Below are 27,970 nucleotides of genomic sequence, written 5' to 3' on the forward strand. Positions count from 1 at the left end.
CCTGGGAGTCATCCCAGAAAGGCACGAGAGGGAGTGGGGTGAAGGTGTCTTTTATTTCTGAGCCCCTTGGGCTTTCCTCCTGAAGGTGAACGATCTCAGTGCCAAAACCCAACCCCACTGGGAAGAAATAAAACCCCTGTGAGCGGGAGCAGCGATGTGCCGAAGATGAAGGGTATTTTAAGCCATGACGCAGCCCCGGTTCATTTATAGCTGCTGCATTTCATCCTCATCCAAAAGCTTTTTTATTTAGTTTCCTGAGGAAACAACAAACCCTCACCTGAAATAGAAGAGGTGAATAAGGGAACGGCTCTTGGTCACCTTGTGACTTTCCACTGTAGAGGCCGCCCTGGGAGCACAGGTGAAGGCAATGCACCTGCGTGACCCCACTGAGGGCTGAGCACCACTGGGGAAGGATCTTCTGGAGATTTCTGCTTTGGAGTTTTTCCACTGTGAGCGTGGGACGGGTGAGCATTTCATTTCTTTGCAATCATTCCCTTTCCACCACCGTAATTTTTCTACATCCTGACTCCAGTGCTCCTTCGAACTGCTTACTCTGTTACGGATACGTCTGTTCACTGCACGGTGAGTTCATGAGGCATAAAGGAAAAACCACATTTGGCCCAGGAATTCCCATTTCTTTTTTTATTATTTTATTAACTTTATTTTTGGACACATGAACACAAAATATCCCTGCAGGCTAAAAATAAAAATAAAAATAAAATAAAGGAAAAAAAAAAAGGAAATACATTGCAAATTGTACACCACCAGCATCTCATCGCAACATGGGGCCGCTATCCCACCCAGAACAGCTTAGAAAGAGTACCTCGTATTGCTATAGACACACACCCAGCCCAGATTTAATAAAATACAGTTTTAAACATTACGAGTCTAACAATATATAGAAACGAAAATTACATCTTAAGTCAAAAGTGAACAAATGCAAACATTTCACACTGAAGTTTCAGCCTCTAGACATAGAAATATGAAAACGTCAATAGCAAGGTATAAGAAAATCTGTGATATTACAAGATCTTTCCTCAAACACACAAGGAAAAAACCTCGTAGTCGAAACAGTATTGATACAATGCCCTCCAAACCCTGCCTTCCTAAAATGAAAGCAGAGTTACTCCCTTGCTATTGAGCAAGAAAAATCCTACAGCACATCCACAAAGGTAGTTCGGGGGGGAAGGTTCTGTTAAACACCGGATCTGAACCAAGTGCCTCACCCATCTGAGGAGCAAAGCTGTCGGTACAGGTGAAGCAACTCTGACACACGTCTGGAACAAGAGCCGTGCTGCACGAAGCCACCGCTGCGTGGCACAGAGCTCTGCGCCCCTCGGATGCGTCCACTGCGGTGCTTACAACTACAATGAATAAGCCAGGCTGCTCAAAACGCTGCAGACAGGCTAAGAGGGATTGCCAGAGCTTGTTCAGAATTCAGCTGTTCACAAAGCAAGCAGAACTGGTTTGAAAATGGGATTTCTGCCCTCCACTTCCCCCCCTCTTTTTTTTTTTTTATTTAAATGTCAACCATCCCCATCCCCAACTCTTTAAAACTTTGCTACATTTAAAATCTTCCACACCACAGAGCTAAACAGTGGCCAACAGGCTTTATTTATAAAGGAACAAAACCAAAGCAAAAGAACACCTTAAGAACTACATCTACAGAATGCACATCTTCCCATTGATTGACACATGCATAACAATTCAGATCATCGAGCCCAACCTCCAGACTCAGCTTTCAGACCTGCATAGGACAGTATTGCCAAAACGCTGATCCTAGTCATCACCAAGCAACAGTCCTGCACAAGCTCCACGTGCCAGCGCTGCGCCCTCGGCAGCACTGCGTTTCCTCAGTGGTGTTTTAACACCGCACTGAGTTCGGGTGCACGCCGTGCTTCCCAGGGCCAGCTGAGATCTAACCACCACAGCATCACAGAGAGGTTGGGGTCGGCCGGGGCCCTTCAGGCCCCCCCAGCCCTCACCCTGCCGTGGGCTGCCTGCCCCCCACGGCCCCATCCACGGCCTTGGGCACCTCCAGGGATGGGCATCCGCAACAACCCGCGTGCTCTGAGCTCAGACATTCAGTCCAGTCACTAAAGAGAGGCTCTCGCTTCGCTCAATCTGAACTAGGAGTGCTCGGCCCTGGGCAAGGAACTAACTGATAAAACCAAATAGTTCTTAAGCACCCTCGATGAAAGCAGTCACGTTCCTGCCTGGAGCACAAACTCCAACAGCCATCTTTGATCCTAGAACTGAACCAGGGTGCTCAGCTTCTTTTCAAGGTGCCAAAGTTCTCCACGTGTGTTGGGTCAGTCAGAGTTCATTCCAAGAAGGGTTTGTGTGTTTTTTTAAGTTACGTTTTGCATTCTCCCTGAACGAGTACTGAGAAAGCAGCCATCCATAGCTGAAGCAGCGGTCAGTCTCCCACCCACATGTCCTGATTTTATTACACAAGTGAGGTATTCTTCAAAAAGAAAAGTAAAAACAGAAATGAAGAAGAATCTTTTTCAAACCTAAACTCCTCTACTGCATGTGCCAGGAGCACAGTTTGCTTCAGTCCCATTTTTAGCAGGAAAGAAAAGAAAGCTTAAAACTTAATGAGACATCCTGTTTGAAAGGAGGTCATAAAACTGAGGACTACGTTCAGCGTACTCTGGTACAGCTGAAAAACAACCAGCATTTAGAAATGTAAACTTCAATTTATTTACAAGCTTAAAGACCGAAGGAAACAGCATTTGATATTGCTGACGTTTCTGGGGGCTGGTTCCTAAGCTCTGGAACAGCAGACACCACGGAGCAGCAAACCCCACACGAGTACCAGAGACCACAGTGCAATGGCTGGACTTCTCCACCTCGGTCTCCACGTAGTGCTGTTAGCTCTACTCGGTTTAGGATACGCTTCTAACCTGTGCTGATGCTAACACTGAAGAGGAACCCAACTCCTGGTGCCCGACCTCTATGGATTCCCAAGCTAAAACCAAACCCCTCTTCTTTATTACACACCGCAGCTGGGAAAAACCAAGCAGACTTCAGAGCCCTAATTTCTACAGGCTGGGACAGAATCAGAATAATGAGAGTCAGCGTGGATTCGTCATGCTGCTGAATGCAGCTGTGTGTGCAACCTCGATTCCCAGGGGAAGGAGTTGAAAATGCTGGTACCAGTGCTCGGGTTGCTGTCACACAGTGCACTGACACTGTACAGATTGGCAAGCCTTTCCTACACGTAACACCCAGTTTCCAAACTTATAAAAAACGTTGTAGACAGGACACCAACAGCGAATACAAAACAGGTAAAAATAATCCTTAAAAAAAAAGAAAAAGCATGGAAGTGTGTCTTTTCCAATGGGTTTCAGGAACTGCCAAACTGTGTTTGGAAAACGACACGGGGACGTCGGTGAACTCATGCACAATCCTCAGCTAGAAAATTACACTGCTGGGGGGGGCTTAAAAAACCAACATTTATTGCCAAAGTTCAACCTCCTATGAGAAAAAAGTTTTAAAATCACTTCGATTTATCAAACCACACAGCAGCATCAAGTGGGCACTTTTGTAAAAGTCTGCAAAATACCTAAAAGCTAATTCTTTTTTTTTCTTTTTTTTTTTTTTGCATTTTTTTTCCCTTTTTTTTTTTTAAACCCTTTTTTTAGAGGGGGAAACGATGGTTCAGTGTCACGAAACCACGGCAGTATTATCTGTAAGTGTTACAATTAAAACCTACTGACAGGCATCGCTGCCTGGTTGCGTTACACATTCACAGGACAAGAACCACCTGGCTGACCTCGCTGAATAGTGCAATTGCTTTGCAGCCCAAGTCTGCAGGTTAAAAAGGTCATTAGTAGAACCGACAAAAACTGCCACACCTGTGAAGGTGACGTCTGTTAAAAGGCATTTCCAGTAGTGAAGTCTAAAATCTCCATTAAAAAAATCTATGGCCCCACACAACAGAACATCTCAGTGGAGGGAAAAGGTTTCGCCGTACTACGCATACTCACTAAGCAGCACGTGGGGACAGATGTCATCGTGAGGAACTGACGGGACGAGGAGGGAACCTAAAGAGCAGAGCTAGCAAAATATTCAATAGAAACCTTTCGTGCCAAGTCCTTGAAAAACTTCAGGATGATCAGCCTTATGCGCTTTGAGGTAAAAATTCAGTCCGATGCATCAGAAAAGACGGTCTATGAATTTCTATTACGTAAAAGAACGAAACGAATGGCTCAATCTGTGTTGGTGCATCAGACACTGCTGTACGTACAGATTCAGTGCGACCGTTCAGAGCTGCTGGCAGGGGGCACTCTGAAATAAACCGGGCCCTAGCTGTAGCAGTAGGCATTGGAAACATGTCAGGACTGAATGAGATGTTAGTTCTGCCTTATCTTCCCAGATGCTCTCAAGCAAAATACATTGTGTGTTGAGTGTCGTGGTGGATCTGCACTGCCTTTGCCAGAGCCTGAGGATCACGGCCATTGCTCTGTCCTGACACGTGGCTGCCTTCAGCACTGCAAAACGCAGACACACACACACAACCATGAACAGCCGAGCCTACAATTCAAGTTCACTGCCTGGCTACCGAGATGCTGAGGTACAGCTCCTTACCTGTCGTGATCCTTGTCCACAAGATGGTACCTAGCCCTGAACGCCACCAGTCTGGCATAGTACGCAGGAGCTGGAATAGAGACTGAGCGTGTGCACCGCACGTACGTGTGACACAGCTGGTAGGTCAACAGCTGGAGCTCATCTGCAGTGAAACAGTTGTCATCCCACAGGACCTGATAGTGGGAGGGCCGGCTGGTTCCCTGCAGAGAGATGAGCATTCAGCCAGACAGCATCATCAAAAACAGCAGAGCTATCTGAGCACCAAACCTCCTACCGGTACACGCAAGTGCCAAACAGGCACCGAACCGATGCAACTCTGAATCTGCCAAACCCATCAGGACAACAGTCAGGATTTAGTCCCAGAGCCTGAGCACAGCAGAGCTGAAGCATTACCTGAATTCCCGCGTGGCTACAGAGGTAAAAGTCAAACTCAGAAGGATGCGTGATGGTGCTGTCCACAGTAGTGCCCGCTGGTACGTTGCCACTCTTACCCACCTAATGTGGAAAGTTTATTATTAGCCCACGGTATTTTTCCCTTCCTTTAGGAGTGATCCAGAAATACCTCTTCAGGTAGGCACTGCTTAGAGCTGTCTGACAATTTATAGCTGAAAAACGTGTAAAAATTTAGGCAGCTTATATAGGAGGAATGAAAATGTGGGTCCACTGTTAGGAACTTCACCAAATCCACTTGGTGCACGATCAGAGAAAAATGGAATTCCTTCCAGCACCATTAGAACTGCAGCGTGATATAAAGCATACATAAAGATTTCAGAATGTGACAAGGATGCAGGCTTTCTGAAATAGATTTCACACCCTTGTTTGCAGTCACACCCCAGAGATGTGCATCCTTCTAGCAAACATGAGATCAAGACATTTCCCAAAAAAGGTTCCTTAGTTGGCTTGTGGATTTGTGACACAGGCAAACCTTACAGATGCACCTAGGAACAGAACAGACAACTGACCAACCAGCGAGCACGTGTTGGGAGTCTCAAGAGTACAAAAATGAGGTTACAGCTCTAGATACACAAATCCAGGGATACTGAGTATGCCCACTCTGAAAGGGGCTGGGAACAAGCTGCTCCACCCGACTGTGCGCTGCAGAGCAGCAAAAAAGGGAAGGAACTAGCTATTTGGGTGTTAGAGAAAAGCCTGCTCCAGCACAGAACTGCTCGCTGGTACAAATTAGTTCACTTCCAATGGGTGAGATGGATTCCAGCCCCATTAGCCAAACCACCTACACTCCCATCCCCATCAACTTCTTACTCAAGCACCCAACGTTACTTGCCCTTTCAGTTTTGTCGGCACAGAAGAGCCTGGTGTGATGCCTCTTCTGCACAACAATGTACGTAATTCCTGGCCTGTAGTCTTCTTCCAAACTAATACAGGCCTTTCGGATTGCTATAAGTTCTGGCCAAGCTACCTGGACATAGAAGATTTAACAATTAGTACACACAGCATTATTATTTCCACATATAAATGCCACTTCATAAGGAACACAATCAGCCAGGATGACTTCTTCATCTTCTGCCTGCCCAGGAAAACAAAATAAAACTGCCCTCTTAAACAAAGCCATTCCATACGTGCAATGTCAAGGGCAAGCATCAAGAAATCAGACTGTACCTGCTTCATCTGCCCTTCTGACACTCCTCCTCTGTAGTAAATGATTCTCGTAGGCTTGAAACGCGTGGACTTGTAGAACTGTATCAGCAGCTCCCGCACCATGTTGGTCAGGTCCTGGATCACCTCCTGACTGTACAGCAGCTCCTGGGAGGTCTCCTGACGAGAGGTCTGCACGCGCACCGTGGCACAGTAGCGGCTCGGGTGGCCATCCATGCTGCCCACCACAGCAGCTATGGAAGGCTTCTTTCCATCCCCAGCAGGAGGGTGAGTGACATCTGCTCCCAGAAAGATCACCGGCTGCTGGAACACTGAGGGCCTGTTTAATCATTTAATAATAACGTAAAGAAGGGGGATGAGGAAGGAGAAAAAAGACAACCAAGGAAGGCACATCCAAACCACGTAACAGCACCAGAACCATTCCAGATCTTTAGAGTTGAAGGTCTGTGCCTCAATCTCTTCCAGATACAACAGAAAGCAGAAAAAACGAAGGATCAAAGGCAGACAAACTTAGAAGCATTCACCACAAGCCACTCTGTCTCACTCCTCCTTTCAGTTTGGAAGGAAATACAGGATGCTCATGGAAGCGGCAAGAGAAGAAGGCAGAGACTGAAGGCAGGAAAAGGCCCTCTTCAGTCTGTGTGCATTTCTGATGTACTCGTTATTTTGAAAGGTAGCAAAGCAGACTAACATCACTTGGCTTGGTAACTTGGACTTCAAGGAAAGCACTGAATCTCATCTTACCTTTGATGAGGTACGAGCACATTGTTGATTCCTCCAAGCTTTGCATTTATTTTCAGACACAGGTTGGACAGCGTTTGTGGTGAGGTTTTCACCACGTTCTTTACCTGAACACACTGAGTGGCCATGCCAAGAAGAGTGTCACCAACTCGCTTTACTTCAGCTGTGACAGAAAACAGGACGATGGCTCCAGTTAGGTGAAGTCATTAGTTCCACCATCTTTCCCAAACGTTGTGCTAGGTCAAACCCTTCAAGGTTCACTGAAAGTCTCAGCCTGCTCTTTGGGAATGTGCAGGTTGCTCTGTACCTTCCCAAAGTGCGTGTGGTGATAGAACAAGGGGAAATGGTTTCAAATTTAAAAAAGGAAGATTTAGGTTGGATATAAGGAAGAAGCCTCTTACACTGAGGGTGGTGAGGCACTGGAGCAGGTTGCCCAGAGGTGTGGTGGATGCCCCAACTCTGGAGACATTCAAGGCCAGGCTGGACCAGGCTCTGAGCAACCTGACTGAGCTATGGATGTTGCTGCTCACTGCAGGAGAGCTGGACTAGGTGATCTCTTTAGAGGTCCCTTCCAACTCTAAGCTATGATTCAACGATTCTACTCCACTGAGGATTGACAACCCAACCTCCGAAAAACAGTAAGACAAAACAAACAAACAAAAAAAACCAGCAAACCCTTTTAAGCCAAAGGCACTGCGTGTTCTGCCTCCATCCCACCAAGGAGGAGCACAGCAGGACACCTGCTCAGCACACCACTACGTAACGCTCTGCAGCTTCTGCCTACCATACACGGGCGTCTTTCCGGGCAGAATCACCACGATCAGCTGCAGACCAACGTAAGTCAGTTTTAAGTGTTTAAACATGGGCTCCACGCTGTCTGCACCCTGGGCGTATTTACAGAAGCAGGGCTGCCCCTGGATCGGCATCCCCGCGTCCTTGGAGATCTTACGCAGCTGGTCGGTGAAGCTCCTGGAAATAAAACATGAACAGATGCAGCCTGGTCTTTCCACCACTTTCCACTTCCCTGTTAATTCCGTTAATCACTCCTATCACCATTTTACCAAATATAGTTTAGATTTTGGAATAAAAATCACCATCAGTCCTTTGTAAAAACAGCATTACGTGAAATCTGAATGCAGTCTCTACAACCTGACACCTCAGTGGTAAGGGAATTACTGCTCTCCTAGCCAGCCAATTAGCTCGTTAGCTTCATTAAAGCCTCCTCCCAAGCAGTAAGCATTTAAGACACTGCAGAACTATGATTTCCTCTTTTTACTTTTAGATGCATGATTAACTTATACCGCATATCATCTTTCAAATAAATGGGGAAAATAAACCCTGAAAGAGGTATCCTGAATAAAGAGGAAAATACTTACTTTAGTAAGTCTTCCCTGCATTGTTTTTGAGGAGCAAAACAGGCAACAGCCCAAACTTTAATCTCAATGCCAGCATAGAACTGTTTCCCTCTCATGTCCCACACACCTTGGTTTGGTGTGGCCACAGTCTTGTTCTAGGTAAAAACCAAAGGCAAATTAAAAATAAAATGCTGCCTGGTTTTGTCCACAGCCAACCAGTGCTCATAAGAAAGCAAACCTTGTGAGAAGATGGATGGACGTTCAGTGAATTTCAGCACCCTCAGAACAAGGTATATTTTATAAGACCTGGAAGACTCACCCTGCCTCCATACTGCAGCATTGGCGCTGGCAAAACTCTGCCTGTCAACTCTGTCATTTCATTATGGACAACGATACCAAACTCCTTCAGGTATGGATCGGGTCCACCAACCATACTGTTACTTTTCACCTGGTGACAAGAGAAGTATCTGTGTAACTACACCTAGTGTTTCAGGTGACTCTGTCTTTTTGCAGTTAACAGCTTTCCTGTTTGAAAGCATTTATTTTAAACAAGTGAGATTTTTCAGACTTCTGCAATTCCTGGCTCATCTGCTTGGCATCACACACACTCACACAGGCAGACTGCCTAGCTGAAGAAGTGCTTACTAGTCTGCTGATCTCCTCCTGTCGGTCCGGAGCAGATCTTGCAGTCGCTTTTATCATAGTTGATGTCTGATTGTCTGTGAGCTTCTTGATACACCTCTGGCCTGCCACGATGTTACACACCTACACAGGAACAGTGAAAAGTGGGTGGCCATTTAACAAGGGACATGCCACAGTGCAAGAGAAAGTTAAAGCTTCTTACCTCAAGTGGTAAGTACGTGTGTTTCTGTTCCTGTCCTACTTGGAGACAGGGAAGATGAGGATATTTTAGCTGCAGACTGTACTTCTGCTTAAAATACTGAGCCACTGTACACTCCATAGCCTGCCCATTTTCCAGCTGCAGAGGAAACCTGTAAAGGATATTTGGTTAGTTTGTTGTTGTTGTTTTAAACCTTGAAAAGGGAAGAGTGGAAAATGTACTCCAGAGCAGAAATGCTTACAACATTTTTTTTTCTTAGCTATTGGATTTCTCCTTAATGATAATATTTTACAGAGTTTATCAGAGCTATTTATAAATGCCAGCCTTTGGTAACTCCATTTCAAAATCAGGACACAGCTTCTATCTTCTTGCATTGATGGAAATAAAGCAGGTGCCTAAATCCACATTATTTCTCTGTCCTATTAAGGCTAAACACTCTTTCAAATCCACACAGCTGCTTCACCTTCAGAACCAAATTAATGTATCTAGATGGTTCACGACCTTAAAAATTATCAGCAGTGCTTGTATACGTACGTCTGATGGCTGGCTGGTCGACGAGTGACATTGCAGACTCGGTATTTTCTCTTCATCTGGCCACAGTGAGTAACCTCCACTTTCAGACCTGAAAACCCAAAATAAAAATCACATACATAGAATCAGACATAGGAATCGCATTCAGGAAAGAGGAGAGCAAGAAAGGAACAGGTCAACTTCCCAAGTGCCTCAAATTTTCATTACGACACAGCAGTGACAAACTGACAGGATTCGGATGCAGTGCCTTCAGAAGAAGCCTTTACCTCTGATTTCTTTGGTAAACTTGACACGCTGGGAGTCCGTCAGAGGCTTGGTTTGTTCATTGATGTTCTGAATGTCCAAGACCTCACACATGAACTCAATGATAGGCTGAGCACGATAGAAAGCAGTCGCTGACACTACAATAAAAAAAAGAGGACATTTAATTTAGAAGCAACAAGAACTCTGTTACATCAGTGAGGCACAGTTACCCACGTACCATCGATGTTGAGCATCATGTTCCACATGGCAGGCCTGACAGACTGGTGGAAACCAAACCAGACCTCCCTGCCACCACCCAGAGGGTGGTAATAGCCTTCAGGAGGGGAAAAAAAGGAGCGACCCACAGGAGTATACCTGAAAAAGGAAATTAATAATTTAAGCATTCCTTTCCAATGGACCTTTCTAAAGTTATGTGTTTAAAACTTCTATGGCACACCAGAACTGTTAGAACTAACTCATGGCAAACATAAAAACCCTGAGTTGGAAAGGCTATAGCAAATTTCAGCTGGAAACACGACCAGCAGACACAAGTCTTGAGTTCAGATCAAATATCCCTGTTCTAGTGCAAATCCGTAATGCAGGTGTTGAATTACACAGCAGCTTCCCTCAACCCTTCTGCAGTAGGAAGGTGTAACAGCAGAAGAACAGCAGCAAGCAACGCAACTAACACAAGTGTAAGGCAGAGATGAGACTGAGCCAGTTATGCAGACACTGGAAGGACCCACCTCATGGAGGGGAGGTGCCGTGTGATTACATCAAGAGCCTGCACAGAATCTTCAGGAACTTCATTCAAATGCCCTGCCAGAGCTTCCAGCAGCAACTGAAGGCTGACGACTGACACCCACTGAATGGACACTTTGAAAGTCTGGTCCTTCCCCTCTCCTGGAAGCGTCACCTCCATATCCACCTTACACATAAAGTTAAGCAGAAACCTTAGTTAAGGACTGCAGACTGATACAACATTACATTACTATGCAACATAACAAAAAATAACAACAAAAACCACTGCCCATAAACCCACTTTTCTGCACAAAGCTCCAACTGCTTGCAGTAACACTCACTCTGTCCCTGCCGATCGGCAGCGGGTGCGCAGTGTACATGTTCCGCTTCCCATCGTACCCAGGCTGCCGGTCACCAAATATCTGCATCTTGAAGTGCCTCACCATAGTATCCACCACTTCCCTACAGAGGGATTTATCAAGTCAGGTTGGAGAATGGGAAAATCCAGCAATGGGCTTATGTGGTTTAAAACTCCTTTTCCCCATTTTCTTAAAGGACTGAGGTAGGAGAAGCTACGATGCATGAGAACGTGCACGGGTCATCAGCAGAAACCAAGAGTAAGTCACCTCCAGGTTAGGACACTGAAGTTCCAACATAAAGGTGTCTACGTGCAAGGCAGCTGGCCAGACTCAGAAGAGATGCACTCAGTGCCATCTGAAGAGCTGTTCACATACAGGAGCATCTGCCCCGAGGTTATGTGCACCAACACTGGTGTCAATTTCCAAGCACAACTCCCTCACCTCAGTTGCTAACAGACATCTTCCTATAACAGATGACACAACAGTGTTATCACTATTAAACAGCTCTTACCTGTTCACTCTTCGAGGTCGTTTTTCTGGTTTGATATCCACATCATAGTGATAAACATCGATCTTAGGGATCTGAACCTGAAAATGGTTGGCTAGCAGGCGGATGGGTTTCCCAACAGTTCCCAGGCCGGGGCGACGGGGGGGCTGGAAAAGGCTTGCTGGGGGCCCTGTGGAAATCAAATATGTAAGAGAACTATCACTCAGCACAGCATCTCTTCAGGTGTATTTAGCTGGGAAGTCTTTCTGGCATGGTAAAAAGAAACCTTAAAAGGGCTTCCCAGGCCTGCAAACGGAGCGTCCCTGACCCACAGCCTCCCAGCAGCTCTGAACACACAAGGGAGAAACGTGCTCCCTAAAGCATGCACACGTTGGGTTAATGCCACAGTTCATTCTCTCAATTCTCAAAACTACGGCTTATGAACTTGACAGAGTCCTGAGATGGAACGTAAACATTTATATATTATCTACTCCTATAGAATGTAAAGATAAACGTGCTCCTAACATCATCCCTAGAACTAGCCAAAAGCCACACCTTTTCATTATGGGCTTAAGCTTCAGATGTTACTGACTGCCACTTTTGAGGCACTGATGAAATACACTCCCAATTTTCAACTGAAAATTGACATAATCTAGAGATGAGTAAGATACATCTATTATTCAAATCCAAACTTAAGACATTTCCATATTGGATCCAGGCTAAAAAACACTTCAGTTGTTTCCCTCACTCACAAACACAACACCTTTTATTAACAACGAAACACTTTTCCCCTGAAGCAGAATTCCACCCAACTTCAAGTTCTAACACAATGGAAGGAATGAGGTATGGTTTATGTTTCCTTCTGAAGAGTAATGGAGCACACATAAAGACAGGTATAGACTCCTAACACGTGTGGGGAAGGTAATTTATTTGGACAAAGGTAACGGCTGCAGAGAGTTCAAAGGAGGAGCTCAGGAGAGGCTTAAAAAAGGCACTCGCAAACAAGCTAGTCACTGGTTAAGTCTTTAGTTAAATTCCTCAAAGTGTTAAGATCTGAGATACCATATTAACAAGATTAAACACTTTTTCTGTTGTTGTTCAATCTATCACAGCCCCAGCTGACACTGCACACAAAGCAAATGGAGTTAATATCTTTTCATGGCTTTTGTCTGTATCTGCCAGTGCTTGGTGTGATCAGTGTTTCTTCCCTCTGTTCCCGAGCAGCAAAGGAGAGAGTAACAATAAAACTTAGGGCAAGCTCAGTACCGTAAGACTGTGTCAACCTGCCAGTATCCATTTAAATCAAGGGCTCACAGCTTATATCAGTAGATAAGCCGTAGGAGGATGAAGCTCATATTTGGGTACACCTCACTGTGCAGCAGTAAGCTTAACACAACCCTAAACTAAACCTAAGACCAAATGAAAGGAGCCTTCTGCACTTGGGCTTACAAACCAACCGAAGGCCATCACCCTAAAATACCAACTGGAGGGTACTAACCCCAGCAGGCCTTCAAGCAGAATGCTTCGAGAGTGCGAGCAGCTGTAGCCCACTTGACACGTCACTGCCAAAGCTGCTGCAGCACTGTGGCTGTTTGGGGTACAGACATCCCACACGATGCATTGCTGGCTCTGCACCCGCATGAGTAATTGCCATCAGGCCAGGAGCGCAGTGAGACCGGTTGTGGGGTACGGGCAGTACCCAAAAAAAGCTACAGCTATCTCAACAAGCATGAATCATCAAGGGCAATCAAAGTTTGCTGTGCTTATTTGGATACAAGAGAGATGATCCATTAATCCTGCGTTAATTAGCCTGAAGTAAGTGCAAGCGCTGACCTCCCGCAAGAGATTAAATGACAACTATATTTACCCATTTTCCTGCCTCGGTACTGACAAGTTTTGTGGGCAGGCGAGGCCGTGCTGACTGAGGTCAGCATCAATGAAAGGAGGCGCAACTTACGTCTTCTCCTTTCTAAAGTCATTTCTCAAAGCACTGCAGAATGAGCTGAAATCCTCCCTGCAGAGCCCCCTGATTTCACCGGGATTTCTGCCCCATCAGCTCAACGAGGCCGATGCACACTACTTCCCTCCATCTCTTCCACCGTGTGACATTTACGCACACCGAAACCTCATGGTGCTACTGCAGACAGGAAGCACTGTACGAAGCCAGGAGAGGCTGTGAGCTGGGGGTAGAGCGGGCTGTCAGAACAGACCCTCGGCCGTCTTAAAGCCCGACTTCGGAGCCGCAGGGCACCTGCTCTGCGGGGGGGCGGACCCGGGAGGTCCCCCTTCCCACCCCTACAATTCCGTGCTTCCAGAACCGCACCTCGGCATCGATGAACACTTCATATTCCAGCCAAACTAACGCTTAAGATGCCATTCGGTGGAAGAACGCATCCCGCAGACATTTTACAGAATAACCATAGGCATTAAGACGCGAGCGAGCAAACACCACGTGCAGAAATAACAGCAGCGCTCAGCCAAGGGCTGCAAACAAACATAAACCCAGGACGCATCACCTCGGCCTCTCGGCGTCACAGCCACGCGCGCTGCTCTCCCAGCCCGAAGGCCGCGGCCGTGCGGCGCCGCGCGGCCCCGAGGACAGCGCGCTCCCGGCACCGCGTTCGCGGCACGCAGCTCGGGCACGGCCAGCCCCGCACAGCCGCCGAGGGCCCGGCGTCCGCCCCGCAAACTTCCCCCGGAGTTGGCAGCCCGCTGCGGCCCAGCGGCCTGCCGCGGCTCCCTGCTCCCGTCCGAGCGGCACCGGGCCCGGCCCGCGGCCTCTTCCTCCCCACACCCCGCCCGCGTCTCTCACCGGGTCCCAGCGCTTCCATGGCGGCGGCGGCGGCCTCGCTGCGGTCCCCCCCGGCCCCGCCGGCCGCCCCGGGCCCCGCCGCCGCCGCCGCGTAGCGCTTGATCTCGGGAATATTGGCTCCGGGGTGGGGGCCCGCCGAGGAAACTGGGGGAGCGGCGGCGGCGGCGGGGGGAGGGGGGTCGCGGCGGGGAGCGCTGCCGGCGCTCCGCTTCCCCGAGCGGCGGCGCAAACAATCCCCACGCTGCGCCGCCGAGCCCGAGCGCGCCCCCGCCGCCGCCAGCACGCGCCGCCTCCCGCCGCCGGCCCAGGAGGAGGAGGAGGAGGAGGAGGAAGCGTCCCCTCCACGCTGCCCGATGCCGCCGGCTCGCGCACGCGCAACGCCCCCTGCCGGCGGGGGCGCGCACGTCGTCACGCACACTCCAGGCGCCGGCGCGGCCCTCAACAGGTGAGCGCGCGGCCCCGCCCCCCTCACGGCGTCGCCTCAGAGCGCGGCCCGGCCCCGCCCCGCTCCCGTCCGCCGCACCGCTTCCCTCGCGATGTAATTTTCCGTTCTTTTCTCGATTCCCCTCCTCAGAACGCAACCTCCGGCCATCATGGGCCTGGGACTCCGAGGCCGGCCCTGCCCCCTCCCTCTGGCCGCGCTGAGCGCTCCTCGCCGCCCCGGCGGGCGTTCGGGAGCTCTCTTTTAAATAATAAAAAACCCCTTCGTTTTATTGTTTGCTTGTTTGCTCGGGTTACGGGGCGACCCCCCCTCCCCCCGCCCCGGCTGAGGGGACCGGAGTACCTCACACAGCGCCGTACCGCTCCGCCCTGACCGGGAGAGCGCCCGCTGCGCGAGCGCTGATTGGGCGAGCTGCAGAGGGCGGGGCTAGGCGGAAAAACATCCCCCAATCGAACACGGGAGGGTGGGGCTTCTAGGGAAGGACTGAATAACGATTGGCTGTTCGCGGCGCAGGGCGGGGCTAAGGCAGCGCGCGAAGACTCGAAGAAGTTTCTTACGCGGCAGCGCTGAGGCTGTGTCCGGCCCGGGCCATGGCGGCGGCTCTCGCTGAGGTGAGTGTTCCCGCTCCGCGCGCTCAGCCGGCGGCCTTGGTGCTCCGGTACGGCGGGGGGTTGGGAGGGGCACCGCGTTTAAACGGCGCTGCCTCCTCAGCTGCCCGCGAGCCGGGTGGCCCCGCAACGCCTCTCTCGCGCTTCGCTTCAGGACTGCATTTCCCAGCTTGCTTTGCGGCGGCGCGCACTTCCACCTCGCCGGGCGCGCAGAGCGCTCGTAGCGGCCTGTGTCCGGGCGCACATATAGGGTGGGGAGGGATTTCTTCCCTCTTTTAGGCTTCGTTCACGGTGGGGATCTTTCTGGGCAGTGATGGTTTTGTTTTGTCGGCGCACGAGGTCACCCGAAGCGTATTTAAGCGCTGTTGATGGTTGATGGAGTGTGTTCTCCCTTCGTGTAAATAAATTAATGCCAATAATGAGCGTGTGATCCTATAGGAGGGCTCAGCCGAGGCTTCGGGACGGAGTTAGGCCCCACCAGTCGTTTGTGCGTGAACGTGGCACTAAGGAAAGCTGTCCTTTGCTTTGTAGCTGCAACCAGAAGAGCTGGATGTGGCCGTGCTGAAGGCCCATGGCAGTGGTTCGGACAGTGGGCAGGGCAGTGGTGAGCCCCCCTCGTCAGGCCAACCCCCCGTGGGCACAGCAACCCTGCAGGATGGAGGTCTGTAATGGGGCTGCTGGGGTTAACACAGAGCTGCCTAGGATCAGCTGAGCTGTATGAGGCCAGAGTGCCATTTTTGTTGCTTAAAATGTGACCAGAGAGCTGTAGATCTCAGAAAAAGGGGTTTCGAAGCACAGAAAGGGAAGTGACAAACAAGCTTATTTCCTTCCTTTTTTATGGTTTGCTTAATCCACTGTGGTTTTATTGTTTCAAATTGCTGATCTGTCAGTGAAGTATTTTCGGTTTTGCCTTTTTTTTTTTTTAAGGTTGGAAACCCACAGCGTCAGCATAGCTCAGTTAGCTGCTGTGCTGTGGGACAGGTGGATTTGGAGTATTTGATTTCATGCTAATAGAACTTATGTCAACATTTAGAGTTATTGGCACCTACAAAATTTAACACATACATAGCTTTATTTTAACCAATTGCTTGTTAATTAACTGGTGGAATGTACTTTTCCATAGCACACGTCATTTCTTTTCTTTTAATATAATTTGTCAGATTCAGAAGAAGAGATTTTTGTAAGTAGAAAAGCAAAAGGCAAGAAGGTGCTTCACGACAGTGAAAGTGAAGATGATGGAGGTGAATCTTCTGTGCAGAATGGTGCTCTGGGTGGAGACACAGAAAATGGAGAGGAGAAGGACAGGGTTACTGCCCAGAGAAACAAGAAGTCTCGGATTCGCCGGGGTCTGCTGGACAGCGATGACAGTGACGCTGGTGACTGTTTGCAAAGTGAAAACCTTGACCCGAGAGGAAAGTCTGTCTTGTCCGAGAATGAGCTGGAAGAGGAGAGACCACTGAAATCTGGGAAAAAACCCAGAAAGCATAAACATAATCTTGAAGACAAGGCAGCTGAGAGTGCTGCAGGAAAGCCTAGAAGAAAGGAGAGGGAGAGAAGAGCTGAGTCCATCAAACAGCTGATCAAAGAACAGAAGCCTAGCTCAGAGGTACATGCTATTGGCAGAAGATCTCAGATGCTTTCTGCATTGTTAGATGTGTAACAATATTCTTTTGTTTCAATGCTTCTGCATCCTTTGTGTCCTCATTACTACAGCAGATATGGTATAGTGTCCACATGAACTTAGTTTATCAGTTTTTCAGTGTCCTGAAATGAGTATGACTGGCTTACAGAGCACAGCAGATGCTAGACTAAGTGTGACATAGACATCTTTTTGACGTTCATTCAGATCTGTTGACAGAAAACTTAAATGCATGTCAAGGAACTTAAGAGGAGATCCTGAAAGACATAACTCAAATATTTTCTTAGGGCAAGCAGGTGGATGGTGGCGAGAGGTGTCCTTTTAATGACAGAGGATGTCTTCTTGATGACAAAGACCTTTTTGATAATGGCTTGGAAGAGGAAAATGATTCCTTCCCAGGGGATGAAGAGTCAATAGAGTCAATACGAGCAGCAGTGAAAGAGAAAGTAAAAAAGTACAAGGTACCACTTGAGAGCAATGTAACACTGTTGGTTGGGGATGCACGCAGGTCCTGTTTTGCTTGTTTTGGTGACCAGTTATGATTGTGTTTAATTATTTTGACTTGTTTGCCCTGGCTCATGCCTAGTCACAAATAAATGGCTCTCTCCTTTTTGCACTGTAGAACAAAGAACGGTTTTCTGAGGATGAAGGCTACAAACATGTATTTGATGATGATAATGAGGAATCTGTATTAAAAGAACCAAAAAGGAAGGTGAAGTATTCTTCTGTTGTTCATTGCAGTTGTTCAAAACACTGGGAATTTGTTGTGTCTTGTCTTTTCAATGCTATCCTATGGTTTTGTCAGCGTGCTGTTTTTCAGTTTCAGTTGTTTGTTTCCTCTTGTTACCTGAAAGAGGAAGAACAGCTATTCAGAAAATAGAGACTTCAGAGGCCTTTCTTTTCTTTCCTTAAGGAGCGGAAAGCAGCAAGGTTGAGTAAGGAAGCCATTAAACAGCTGCACAGTGAGACCCAGCGGCTTATTAGAGGTACAGCAAAACTTTTTTGTAGTAGATATTGGGGTTTAAACTAGTAAGAAATGGAAAGGGTTGGTCTGAAAGGATAGATCTTTCCTTCACCTGACATTAGTTACTGATAGTTGAAGAGTAAAAGAGCATTTTAAATTGAGGACCTTTTTAAAGGTATAAGTGCCTTAGATGAGTTGAATTTTTCTTCCACCTTGTTTCTGTGTAGAATCATCTGTGTCTCTCCCGTACCATATGCCTGAGGCCAAAAGTGTTCATGAATTCTTCAAGCGTAGATCTCGACCCGTGTGTGAAGGAAATGCCATGGCATTGCTGAAGTAAGGACATAAACCTTCCTCATATTTTCATAAATATTGAGGGTATCCCAACTTTGCTTCTGGGGGGATAACCAGACTTTGCTGTAGGCATGCTATAGGGCTGTATTGTGTACACACATCTTTCCTCTCCTTTCCTGATAGCCATAGATGATGTATTTCTTTCTGCCTTCATCAGGTCCACTAAATACCAGTTCACCCTGAATGAAGAAGCTGCAGGCACTAAGACCTCAAGCACAGATTGCAAAGATGGGCCAATAGAAGGTGGTCAGTCAGCAGCTAATGAACCAGAAGCAGATGCTGGCAGAGATGTTGATACTGCTGCTGTGAAACCTCTCCCCTGTGTAGGGGAGGACTTGACAGAAGACTGTGCTGAAAAGTCTGGAAAGAGCAGTGATGATTCTCACAGTGTTACTACTGTAACAGCTGCCAGTGAAACAGAAGAGCAATCAGTCCTAAGCACTGACTGCAGTGAACAGAAGGAGAGTCACATTCCTCTACCAGTTGGAGGCAATGCCCTTGAGCAAAGAGATGAAACAGCAGCATCAGGTTTGGAAACCAACCAGCAGGTTGGGCCTGGATTGGCAGCACAGACTGAAAAAGTGAGGAAGTCCAAATTGGATAAACTCCGTGAGCTGGGAATCGACTTGACCATCAAGCCAAGAATCTGCTCTGGCAATGAGTCTTTTATAAACCTTGATGAATCTGATTTGAATAAAGGTATCGCTTTTATTTTTGCAATTGCTTAAGCAGAGTGAAACTGAACTTAGAAGGAAAACCACTGAGAAATGTTCAGGTTTTAGAGCAGAGTCTGGCACATTTTCTTACTAGTACTGATTCTTATGTGTTTCCTTTAACTGATGCTGGAAAGGGAAGTCCAAATTCCTTAATATTCAGATGCTCAAATGCTTACTCCAACTCCTTATGGGTGAGCCATCAGTCTTAAATCTGTATGTTCACAGAAATGTAGAGATGCCTGGTGGCTGGAGGCAGAGTGGCATTGCGTTTTGGTCTTGTGGATAAATCATAGTCAATGGTAATGTCATTTAGTATTAACTGCTTACTGCAAAAACATTCTGTAATGATTTACTATTAGTCAAATCGCTTTACAATTACCAGAATGTCAAATATTTATGGCTTTTAATTAACTTTTTTTTTTTGAAAATTTAAAGACCTACTCTCGATACAAATTTAATACTATAAAATATTGTCAAATCTAACTTCCATTTAATCAATATGTATTTAAAAGAATTAGAAGCCTTGAAAGCACGTTTCTTGAAGCACACTCTTCAAACTTCCAAGTCCAAAGTGGAACGGACCATAAACGTGAACATCATTCGTAAGGAGACCACATCTGAAGGCAAAGAGGAACTAAAAGCAGACGTGGTGCCAGTGGTTTTAGCTGCAGAGAGCCTGGATGAGGCAGTCCACACCAAGCCAGGTCAGTGTGGGAGAAGTTGTGACAGTTGATTGGAAACCCCTTTTTTTTTCTCTCGTTTCCCCTTCTCCTAATGCTGCCCCACAAGAAGAGATGAAGGAATCTTCATCTGCAAAACTATAGGAAAACATCAATAAATGACACGTACATAATGTATATCCAGTTGTGGTTTTGTTTGTCTTTTGGGAGGGAAAAGAATCTTAGACCTTTTAAATAGCACTTAAATTGCCACAGTCCAATTTTTGTAACTGCTGCTCTGAATTTCTCCCCATCTTTCCCAAACTTATATTAACATATGTACATGCTGTTTTCTTCCATCAGCCCCTCTAAGCATAACTCATGCTCCTTGTGAGCTGTTCTTACTTGGTAGATCTCCAGTGCTTCCTTAATTCTGTATTGCAGCTCCTAATTATATATATGTATACATATTTGCAAACAAAAATATATGTGGAATGTGACTCTTGCATAGTATCCAGGAAAAGAAATAATTTATCTGGGCAATCCTATGGGCATGCTCTATTTTAGCTGCTCTTAATTATTTCATGTGCTGTAGCACATCTGCCCATGGCAACTACAGTTGTTCTTCCCAGTAGACACAGTGAAAGGAGAGACCCTATTGTTATTCAGCTGTGCCAGTGGCACTGGTGGGTAACAAGGAATCTTATGAGAGGTAATTCATGAGAGGCATTGCCTCTCTACACTGAATTTATGGAAGCTAACTCTCTAGCTCTTCTAGCTGACAGATCAATTAATGAGAAGATTTAAAAAGGAGTCGTTTTAAAATTGCTTTGGTGTATGTGTAGTTGCATTAGATTGGAAGTGTCGAAGTTAAGGATTCTCTATAGTGAATCTGAATCTATTCTTCTCAATTCTCTGTAGTGACCTAACACGTGAACTCATTTATTTCTGTCCAGGTGAAAAGCTGCAAGTGCTGAAGGCAAAACTCCAGGAGGCCATGAAACTCCGCAGGACTGAGGAGCGCCAAAAAAGGCAAGCATTGTTCAAACTGGATAACGAGGAGCTGCTGGAGGAGGAGGAGGAGGAAGAGATGACAGATGAGTCTGAGGAAGAGGAGGAAGGCGATCATGAGGTCTGTACGCAACATATTTACATAACCCACTCGGATTCTCAGTTCTGATTCTCCACAATGAATGTTGACTTTTGTACACTATTAATATTGGGTAATTCCCAGTAAATCTTCTTAGAAGTTAAAAAGAAAGCAAAAATGAAACTCTATGATTACCTGGTGCAGATACTGTAGTATTTTAAACTGAATTTTTGAGTATTCATTTGCCTCAAAAGGATTAAAAACTAACGTGTATGTGTATGGAAGATTCTGGTGCTGCTCAGGTAAATATCTTGCCTTGTTCCCAGCAGTGAACAAAAGCAGGTTCTCAAAAAGCTTGCAAGAAAGGTGACAGGTCTAACGATAAGTGCAATGTATCTGCTGTGTTTGGGATGCTTTTCAGGCTGTGGAATCTCTTCTTGATGAGGCAGAGGAAGATAACGAAGATTTGGAAGAGAAACAAGTTGAAGACTGTGATAAAGAATCTGACAGAGAATCAATTGATGGAGAAAAGGTGGAGCAAACTGTGGATTGTGCTTCTGTTCCCAAACTGCCTTCAACAGAGTCTACGTTGATGCTTTTTAAGGACAGCTCCTCCAAAATGGGGTCAGTCAGCAAGACTTAAAAATTGTTCCTGAGCAATTTTAAATATGGTTAATATCTCTAATAGTTATTTTGATACCTTGTTTTTTGCAATTAGGTGTGATGGATGATGGCACTTGGTCTTGTGTATAATAGCAAATACCTTTTATTTAATTAATTTCAGGTACTCTCTTCCTGATGAGAAACACGAAATTGAAGAAGCTGCAGACAAAGGACCTACCAAGTTAGGTAAAGTAGGAATGCTGTTGTAGCTGGCCTTTAGGTTTTTTCTTTTTTTCACATGGTGCACACATGGAAGTTTGTGTTTGAGATTTGTATTTGGTGTTTTTCTGGTTTCATTACCTGTGTATTTACGTGGTGTCACTATGGAATTTGTGACTGAAAATTTAGGGGAGCGTGGAAAAAAAAATAGGAAAACAAAGTTCAAAATAATACTGGGAAAAAAAAATGTAAAGAATCAATCAGAGATCAATAAGATTAAATTCAGTTTAAAAAAGAAGTGCAACGTGAAACCTTTATGGAAAAATACACAAAATAAACATGACATCTTGCCAAAAATTCATTATTTTAATATTGTAAAATAGTACTGTGAGGTGATACTGGGCCACAAAAAAGGAAAATAAGCATTATATTGAAACTTGCTTTTCAGAAGACGATGATTCATTTTCTCTACCAACACCAGCAAAAGAGAACAGCCACAACAGCAGCTTTGAGTTGATTGGCTCCATGATTCCTTCGTATCAGCCCTCTAACAAACAGATGTCACGTGGAGGGAACTTCCTGCCTGCAGCAGGAGGCTTCAGGTCCCCTTCCCCAGGCTTTTTCAAAACAAGCTTTATCAGCTCTGCTTCCAAGGTGAGGCTCTTACTCCTGTCCCTGCCTTTATATATGAACGTGGGATTTTATCCTGCTGTATTTTTTGAAAACACAAGAAGGCATCTGGCCAAATGCTGTTGTATGAGTAAGATTTCATGGAGTTTAAAATTACTCTAAAGGCTCAAAGACAAGATGCTGTAGTCTGAATTTTGATCCCTGAAATATGTATGTTTTAAATATATTCACACAGCATTTGACTTGAGTGACTTTAGGATTTATCAGAGCAACTTGGAAATACCTTAAATTCTTTTTATCTTTAAAAAGATTGTAAATGTTTCTCTGATTTTCACTTTTGTATTTCTAGGATTGCAAAGTCATTAACTTGTTTATGCCTTCTTTTGCCTAGAGCTCGGGAAAGATGTCTGAGCCCTCTCTTCCCATAGAAGATTCCCAGGACCTGTATAATGCCTCTCCTGAAATAAAGAGTTTGTTTCCAGGGGCAGGAGAATCACAGTTTCAATTTTCTCTGGAAGATGACACCCAGAGCCAGCTGCTTGATGCAGATGGGTATGTTACAGGTGTAAAGGATGATGTTTTGTGCCCTTTATCAGAAGTAGAACATACAGAACAGCAAGATTTTGCTAACTACAGACTTTCTTTCAGGTTCTTGAATGTTGGACAACATAGGAATAAATACCAGTCCTCAAAACATGGGCTGACCCTAGCTAGCATGGATGAGAATGCAATGGATGCAAACATGGATGAATTACTGGACTTATGTTCTGGACAGTTTAGCAGTCAAGCTGAACATGTGCCAAGTACCAGCACCAACAAGAAGCAAAACATGGAAGAACTGCTCAATCTTTGCTCTGGAAAATTTGTGACTCAGAGTATGTCCCGAATTCTATTCCCAGCTTTGCTGCTGAATTGGTTTCTAAGTTTGACACTAACATACCTTTTAGTTCTGGGCAGTAATGCAGAATGTGGAACTTGTGAGACTTCTGAGAGCTGTGATAATTTGTTGGTGCATGCTTGCTGTCATTTCTGAGGTGCTCTCTGACATTCTAAAAGTTAAAATGTACCTGCCTAATAAGTTGTCACCTCACTATTGTTGTGTAGCAGATTCTCCAACGTGGGCATCATCAGTATCTTCCAAGGCAGAAAAGGACAGTGACATCGAAGATCCAATGGCAGAAGCACTAGCACTTTGTTCAGGCTCCTTCCCCACGGACAGGTTAGCATTGTTCTGCAGAGATTACAGAAGCTTTTAGTGGTAGCTGTCTCATTTCATTCATTTTCCCCCTAGGGAGGAGGAAGAGGAGCATGAGGAACTTGGTGATTTTCAGCTTGTAACAGATGACAATGCTTTTGATAGTGAAGAGGTACGAAATGATAAAGCAAAGCAAAGTGATGTGGTGTTCTGACTGAGAGCTCAGTTTATCTGTTTAATTTTTGAATATAAAATTACAGCGTCATCCAGAACAAGTTGATGAAAAAAATTGAGAGCAATTTAGACCATTTAAAGTTTCTACTTAAGATCCAGATAGCATAATATTAACATAGCAAACCCTTTTAAAAATCTCTGCAGCTTTATTCTGTGTTTAGTGACTGAAGGACAGAAGAAGCTGTCATGACAAACCAATCCACTTTCAGATAAAACTTCATTTCTGTAATCTTTCACAGGATGAAAAGAGTGGAGATGGTGAAGAAGAAGCAGCAGAAGTAAGTGAGGATGAAGTGCTGAGATGTCGACAGGGCTCAAAGAAAAAACTGTAAGTACTAATGGTTGTTTTTTGCTTTGATGCTGCCACATTGCATGGTTTAAGTATCCTGCTGGTTGGCTGGAGAGAATTTTCATTATAATTTCCATTATAGAGGGAAATGTAAAGGCCAGGATGAAAGCAGTGCAGGAATTCTTCACCAAAATGGGGTTGCAATGTATTGCTGTCATTCTTCAAGTCTTAAGGTCTTTACTCATTCCAGCAGGCAACACATCTTGTTGACAGTTAACGTTGTCATCGCATTTGGCAGGCAATTGACAAGGAATCTAGTGGATGACAATAATTTGGGGGTGTTGCATGTTGGCAGGTTCTATATGTAAATGTGCAAGAACTCTCAGGTCTTATGAGTCATGATTTCTCTTTGAGAATATGTTCTAATCTTACATCCAAAGATAGACCTTACTTTCAGAAGACTTACGTGATAGTGGTTGATCTACAAAACTAAACTCTTCTAACATTCTTTGACAGAAAACTGGAGGATTTCATGGAAGATGAGGCAGAGCTGTCAGGGAGTGACGTGGGAAGTGAGGATGAATATGATGGAGAAGACCTGAATGAATATGAAGAAGAGATTATCGATGAGGAACTCCCTAATGAAGCGGAGTTAGAAAGTCAAGTCCAGAAATTACACATGTCAGTGACCACATCTGTGTGTGTCCACGGGGTTGTGGCTCTTTGGTGTGCTCTGCACTAACCCTCTCTTGTTTGCATTGATAGGAAAGCTGTGCTTGATGATGACAAGCGTCAGTTACGCTTGTACCAGGAGAGGTACCTCATTGATGGTGACCTGCACAGCGATGGCCCTGGCAGGATGAGGAGGTTCAGATGGAAAAACATAGGTGCCTTTCTGACCCGTAGGTAGTAGTTGGGGTGAAAGGTTAGAGAGATGCATTTTATTATTTATTTTTTTTCTCTTTTTCTAGATGATGCTTCACAGATGGACTTGTTTCAGAGGGATTCTGATAACGAAGATGAAAATGAACAGTTTGATGAAACAGAAGTAAAATGGAGGAAAGAGAGATTTGAACGAGAACAGTGGCTTCGTGAGCAGGTATTAGCTACCAGAAGGGCATCCTGTGCAGTCTTTCTTTGTACCATTACCAGTTGTGAAATTCTTAGTTCCTCAAGTTAAATTCTGGAAAAAGTGCCATTCGTGGGTGTATCTTATTCTTTCATCATGAAATCTGCTTGTTCTCTTCCACAAGTATTGTACGAAGAGTGAAATAAATTCAAGAGGGGAGAGGCAAGACAACTGCCTGCTCAAACAAGTCAATTCCAAAGGCAAAGTGGGTTTCTTGTGCTGGGAACAATGCTCTGAGTTGTACAAGTTTCAGTGTTAGGTCAGCTTTGTCAGCTGCCTGTGAAATTAGAGGCTTGTTGTCCCTTAATAGACAGAATGAAGTTGATAAAATGCCTAAGAAATTGCAATCAACTTTCACAGTAGAAAGTAAATAAACATATGGAAATCTACATAATGGAAACTCTTGGTCTGCTTAAATTACTGAATGAAGCATTCATTCTTAATACAAGCTCTTTCAGTGTTAACAAAATATCTTCTCTCTGCCACAGAAGGAAAAAAATAAAGAGCAGGAGGAGGAGGAGGAGGAAGACATTGGTGAAGACAGTCAATTCATGAAGCTAGCCAAAAAAGTAACTGTGAAGTCCCTACAGAAGAGAGGTAGGCTTATCTTTTCTTTGACTGTCACTTCAATTAAAAAAAAAAAAGAGGGAGCTTTCCTTCTAGTCACTGTTAGTCTCCAGGAACCAGACTGGGGATCAGCAAACCCCAGTGTCTAGTTTTCCCACACCAGCCCAAGATTATCTTTTAGAATTCAAAAGAAAGATACAAAAGCATTGAAAGCATTAATCTGCAAGCTTGTTGATAATTATGTGTACTTTCTCAGTAAAATACTTTAATTCTGGAAAAGAAGTGCTGTGGAGTGGAAATAAATTCCTCTGCATCTTTTAGTCTCTTGTTCTTCATTTTTCTGCCTTTAAATCACAGACTTTTAAGTGACATGCTTCCTAGCAGTTTCTCCAAATATCTGTAACTTAAGGAAAAACTGAGTAAGGTCTTGAAAACACACTCAGGTTTTCCCTGGTTGTGACAAAGCATGACTCTTTGAAGTGTGCAAAACTGTTTCAAAACCAAATTTTCCCTTCTAAACGACCACAGTAGAGTGATCCTATCCATTGTAGAGAGGGTAGTATCATTCAGTGCAGGTTGTTGGGTTTTTTTTGTCTGCAGTATGTTGGCAATTCTAAATTCCTCAGTTTGATATGAAGTTATATTCTTCCAAACTTCGTTCAGAAACTGATGTTCTCCTGTTTGTCTCTGCTAGCAAGCCCTGCAGTAGTGGTACAAGATGCAAAGCTATTGCCCAGGAACCCATTTGAGACATTCAGACCTGCCAGTGACATCCAGGTTGGTAATGGTTCTGAAAAATGATATTTCCTAACTGCATCTGTAGGACACCTCAGTGTCAGCTGAGCCTAGATTCTAGTTGTGTCTGGTTTATAAGGTAGTGAGGAAATACTGGTTGCAAGTAACATTTTGGTACTCAATACTCTTCTATGAAGGGTAATGTACTGCTAAAAAGAGCTATCTTGTTCTTGTGAGTGGTTTAATGCAACGTTTCTTTGTTCTTCAGATTAAAAATGGGTCTCTCTTGAATAGACCCAAAGACATCCTTCAGAAACTAGCAGCAATGTCAGATCTTAATCCAAATGCACCTCGGAACTCCAGGAATTTTGTCTTTCACACACTTTCCCCAGACAAGAACGAAGAGGCAAAGGAGAAATCAAAACATCAGGTGAAGATCTGTGGAGGAATTTGCTCCAATTCTGTAGATTATTTAAACGTATGGACACCAAACGCTGCCAAGTAATTAGGAGCACTGCTGTTTGAAATATTCTCCATGATTTCCTGTTGTGCAGGAGTGTGATCTCACACCAAATAATTCTCTCATAATTCAGAATTGAATCTTGGAGAACTTTGTGTGTTCTAATGTACACTGTTCCTCTGCAGGTGAAGAAAAGAGGTCCTTCTGCAGCAATAACATCCCTTGCCAAACGACCCAGGGTTGACAGCACAGAGCAAACGAGTCAGAGCCGAAGCATATTCCAGTACTTGGAGAGCTGAATGTTTCTGTGCAGGGCCAGAAGTTACATCTCTTCTCCCTATCAGTTGCAGGCTGATTCACCAATCTCTGCCATCCATCATCAGGAAGGTAAAATGAACTGCTGTGCATTGTCCTCCCTCCTCCAGCTTTCTTCTTTCCAGTACCTTCCAAGCAATGGTCGAATTTGTTCTCGTTTCACTCCGTGGCAACTGAGAGCACAAAATCCATGCTGTTTGGAATGAATGCAAACTTGGTCCGAGCGTTAAGGAAACTTGCACTACTGGGAGATTCTGTGTGGTGTACATGTTTCAGTGTCACATTTTCATCTGGAAGCATTGTTGGTGTGATAGGTTTGAAGCAGAAATGCTGCAGTCAGCTCAAGTCACAGATGGAGGAAGTATTTCTGCAGTTTTAGGTAGGAAGAAAGCAGTGTTCATGACGTTAGGATGTGTGTTGTTTGCACTTGCAGTACCAAGGTAGCCATGGCTTCCTTCTTATTTTCTCTGTTAAGTATTTATTAGCTTCACAGCTTTGGAAGCTCTAATTTACATTTGTAATTTATGTCCTTTAAAAAAAAAGGCCCCAATCTTTTATGAATCAGTATGATAGGAATGTCTTCCACGTTTCTTTTTCCTCTTTATATTCATACACACTCTTATGAGTAACAGATGTGGGAGAGGGAAAGGAGGTGTGCAGGTTGGTGCTTTAGTTTCTAATTTTTGCTGCATTTTGCCCAACTGAAAAGTGGGGTAAAAGTTATCTCACCCCTGATCTTCATCTAAGCTGTGCTCATCCATGACAAATCTGCCATTTCTGAACAGCAAGAAATGAAAAT

At 45.2% G+C, this 27,970-nt stretch overlaps 2 protein-coding genes across 3 annotated transcripts; one reads left to right on the forward strand and one right to left on the reverse strand.

The window, feature by feature from the left end:
• Positions 1-4,039: 4,039 nt before the first annotated feature.
• LOC136053718 (protein argonaute-4) lies at positions 4,040-14,534 on the reverse strand. 2 transcript variants are annotated; one of them, XM_065744602.1, is made up of 18 exons: positions 14,324-14,534; positions 11,536-11,701; positions 11,007-11,127; positions 10,671-10,852; positions 10,163-10,299; positions 9,948-10,082; positions 9,685-9,772; positions 9,154-9,301; positions 8,955-9,074; positions 8,629-8,757; positions 8,331-8,464; positions 7,739-7,923; positions 6,958-7,117; positions 6,217-6,532; positions 5,873-6,016; positions 4,990-5,082; positions 4,597-4,796; positions 4,040-4,499 (listed from the first exon to the last, which is right to left on the reverse strand). In XM_065744602.1, exons 1-18 carry the CDS (start codon positions 14,340-14,342, stop codon positions 4,391-4,393), a joined length of 2,586 nt encoding a protein of 861 aa, XP_065600674.1. In that variant the 5' UTR covers positions 14,343-14,534; the 3' UTR covers positions 4,040-4,390. The 2 variants fall into 2 exon arrangements, with proteins under 2 accessions (XP_065600674.1, XP_065600673.1); XM_065744601.1 differs by having other exon boundaries at positions 4,990-5,091; positions 5,882-6,016; positions 14,324-14,484.
• An 813-nt stretch (positions 14,535-15,347) lies between these two features.
• Positions 15,348-27,963, forward strand: CLSPN (claspin). The gene is made up of 25 exons (XM_065744343.1): positions 15,348-15,376; positions 15,905-16,034; positions 16,534-16,979; positions 17,300-17,473; positions 17,635-17,724; positions 17,926-17,998; positions 18,204-18,312; positions 18,488-19,029; positions 19,559-19,750; positions 20,662-20,837; positions 21,217-21,419; positions 21,580-21,644; positions 22,066-22,271; positions 22,639-22,799; positions 22,896-23,122; positions 23,352-23,466; positions 23,539-23,614; positions 23,916-24,004; positions 24,482-24,646; positions 24,731-24,852; positions 24,937-25,064; positions 25,583-25,691; positions 26,356-26,438; positions 26,665-26,826; positions 27,042-27,963. Exons 1-25 carry the CDS (start codon positions 15,356-15,358, stop codon positions 27,153-27,155), a joined length of 3,978 nt encoding a protein of 1,325 aa, XP_065600415.1. The 5' UTR covers positions 15,348-15,355; the 3' UTR covers positions 27,156-27,963.
• Positions 27,964-27,970: the final 7 nt, after the last annotated feature.

This window comes from Cyrtonyx montezumae, unplaced genomic scaffold, assembly GCF_038088225.1.
Source record: "Cyrtonyx montezumae isolate F1298 unplaced genomic scaffold, pur_monq_1.0 scaffold_31, whole genome shotgun sequence".
Classification (NCBI taxonomy): Eukaryota; Metazoa; Chordata; class Aves; order Galliformes; family Odontophoridae; genus Cyrtonyx; species Cyrtonyx montezumae.

What these genes read in the sequence shown, in the direction of transcription:
- LOC136053718 (XM_065744602.1), bottom strand. An exon ending in TGCTGCAGTATGGAGGCAGG is followed by an intron (nt 8,465 to 8,628) that starts GTGAGTCTTCCA and finishes GTTTTTACCTAG; the next exon opens with AACAAGACTGTGGCCACACC. An exon ending in GTGGACAAGGATCACGACAG is followed by an intron (nt 4,500 to 4,596) that starts GTAAGGAGCTGT and finishes TGCGTTTTGCAG; the next exon opens with TGCTGAAGGCAGCCACGTGT.
- CLSPN (XM_065744343.1), top strand. Translation starts at nt 15,356, where the DNA reads ATGGCGGCGGCTCTCGCTGAG. An exon ending in TAAAAGAACCAAAAAGGAAG is followed by an intron (nt 17,725 to 17,925) that starts GTGAAGTATTCT and finishes TCTTTCCTTAAG; the next exon opens with GAGCGGAAAGCAGCAAGGTT. An exon ending in AGGAGGAAGGCGATCATGAG is followed by an intron (nt 20,838 to 21,216) that starts GTCTGTACGCAA and finishes GATGCTTTTCAG; the next exon opens with GCTGTGGAATCTCTTCTTGA.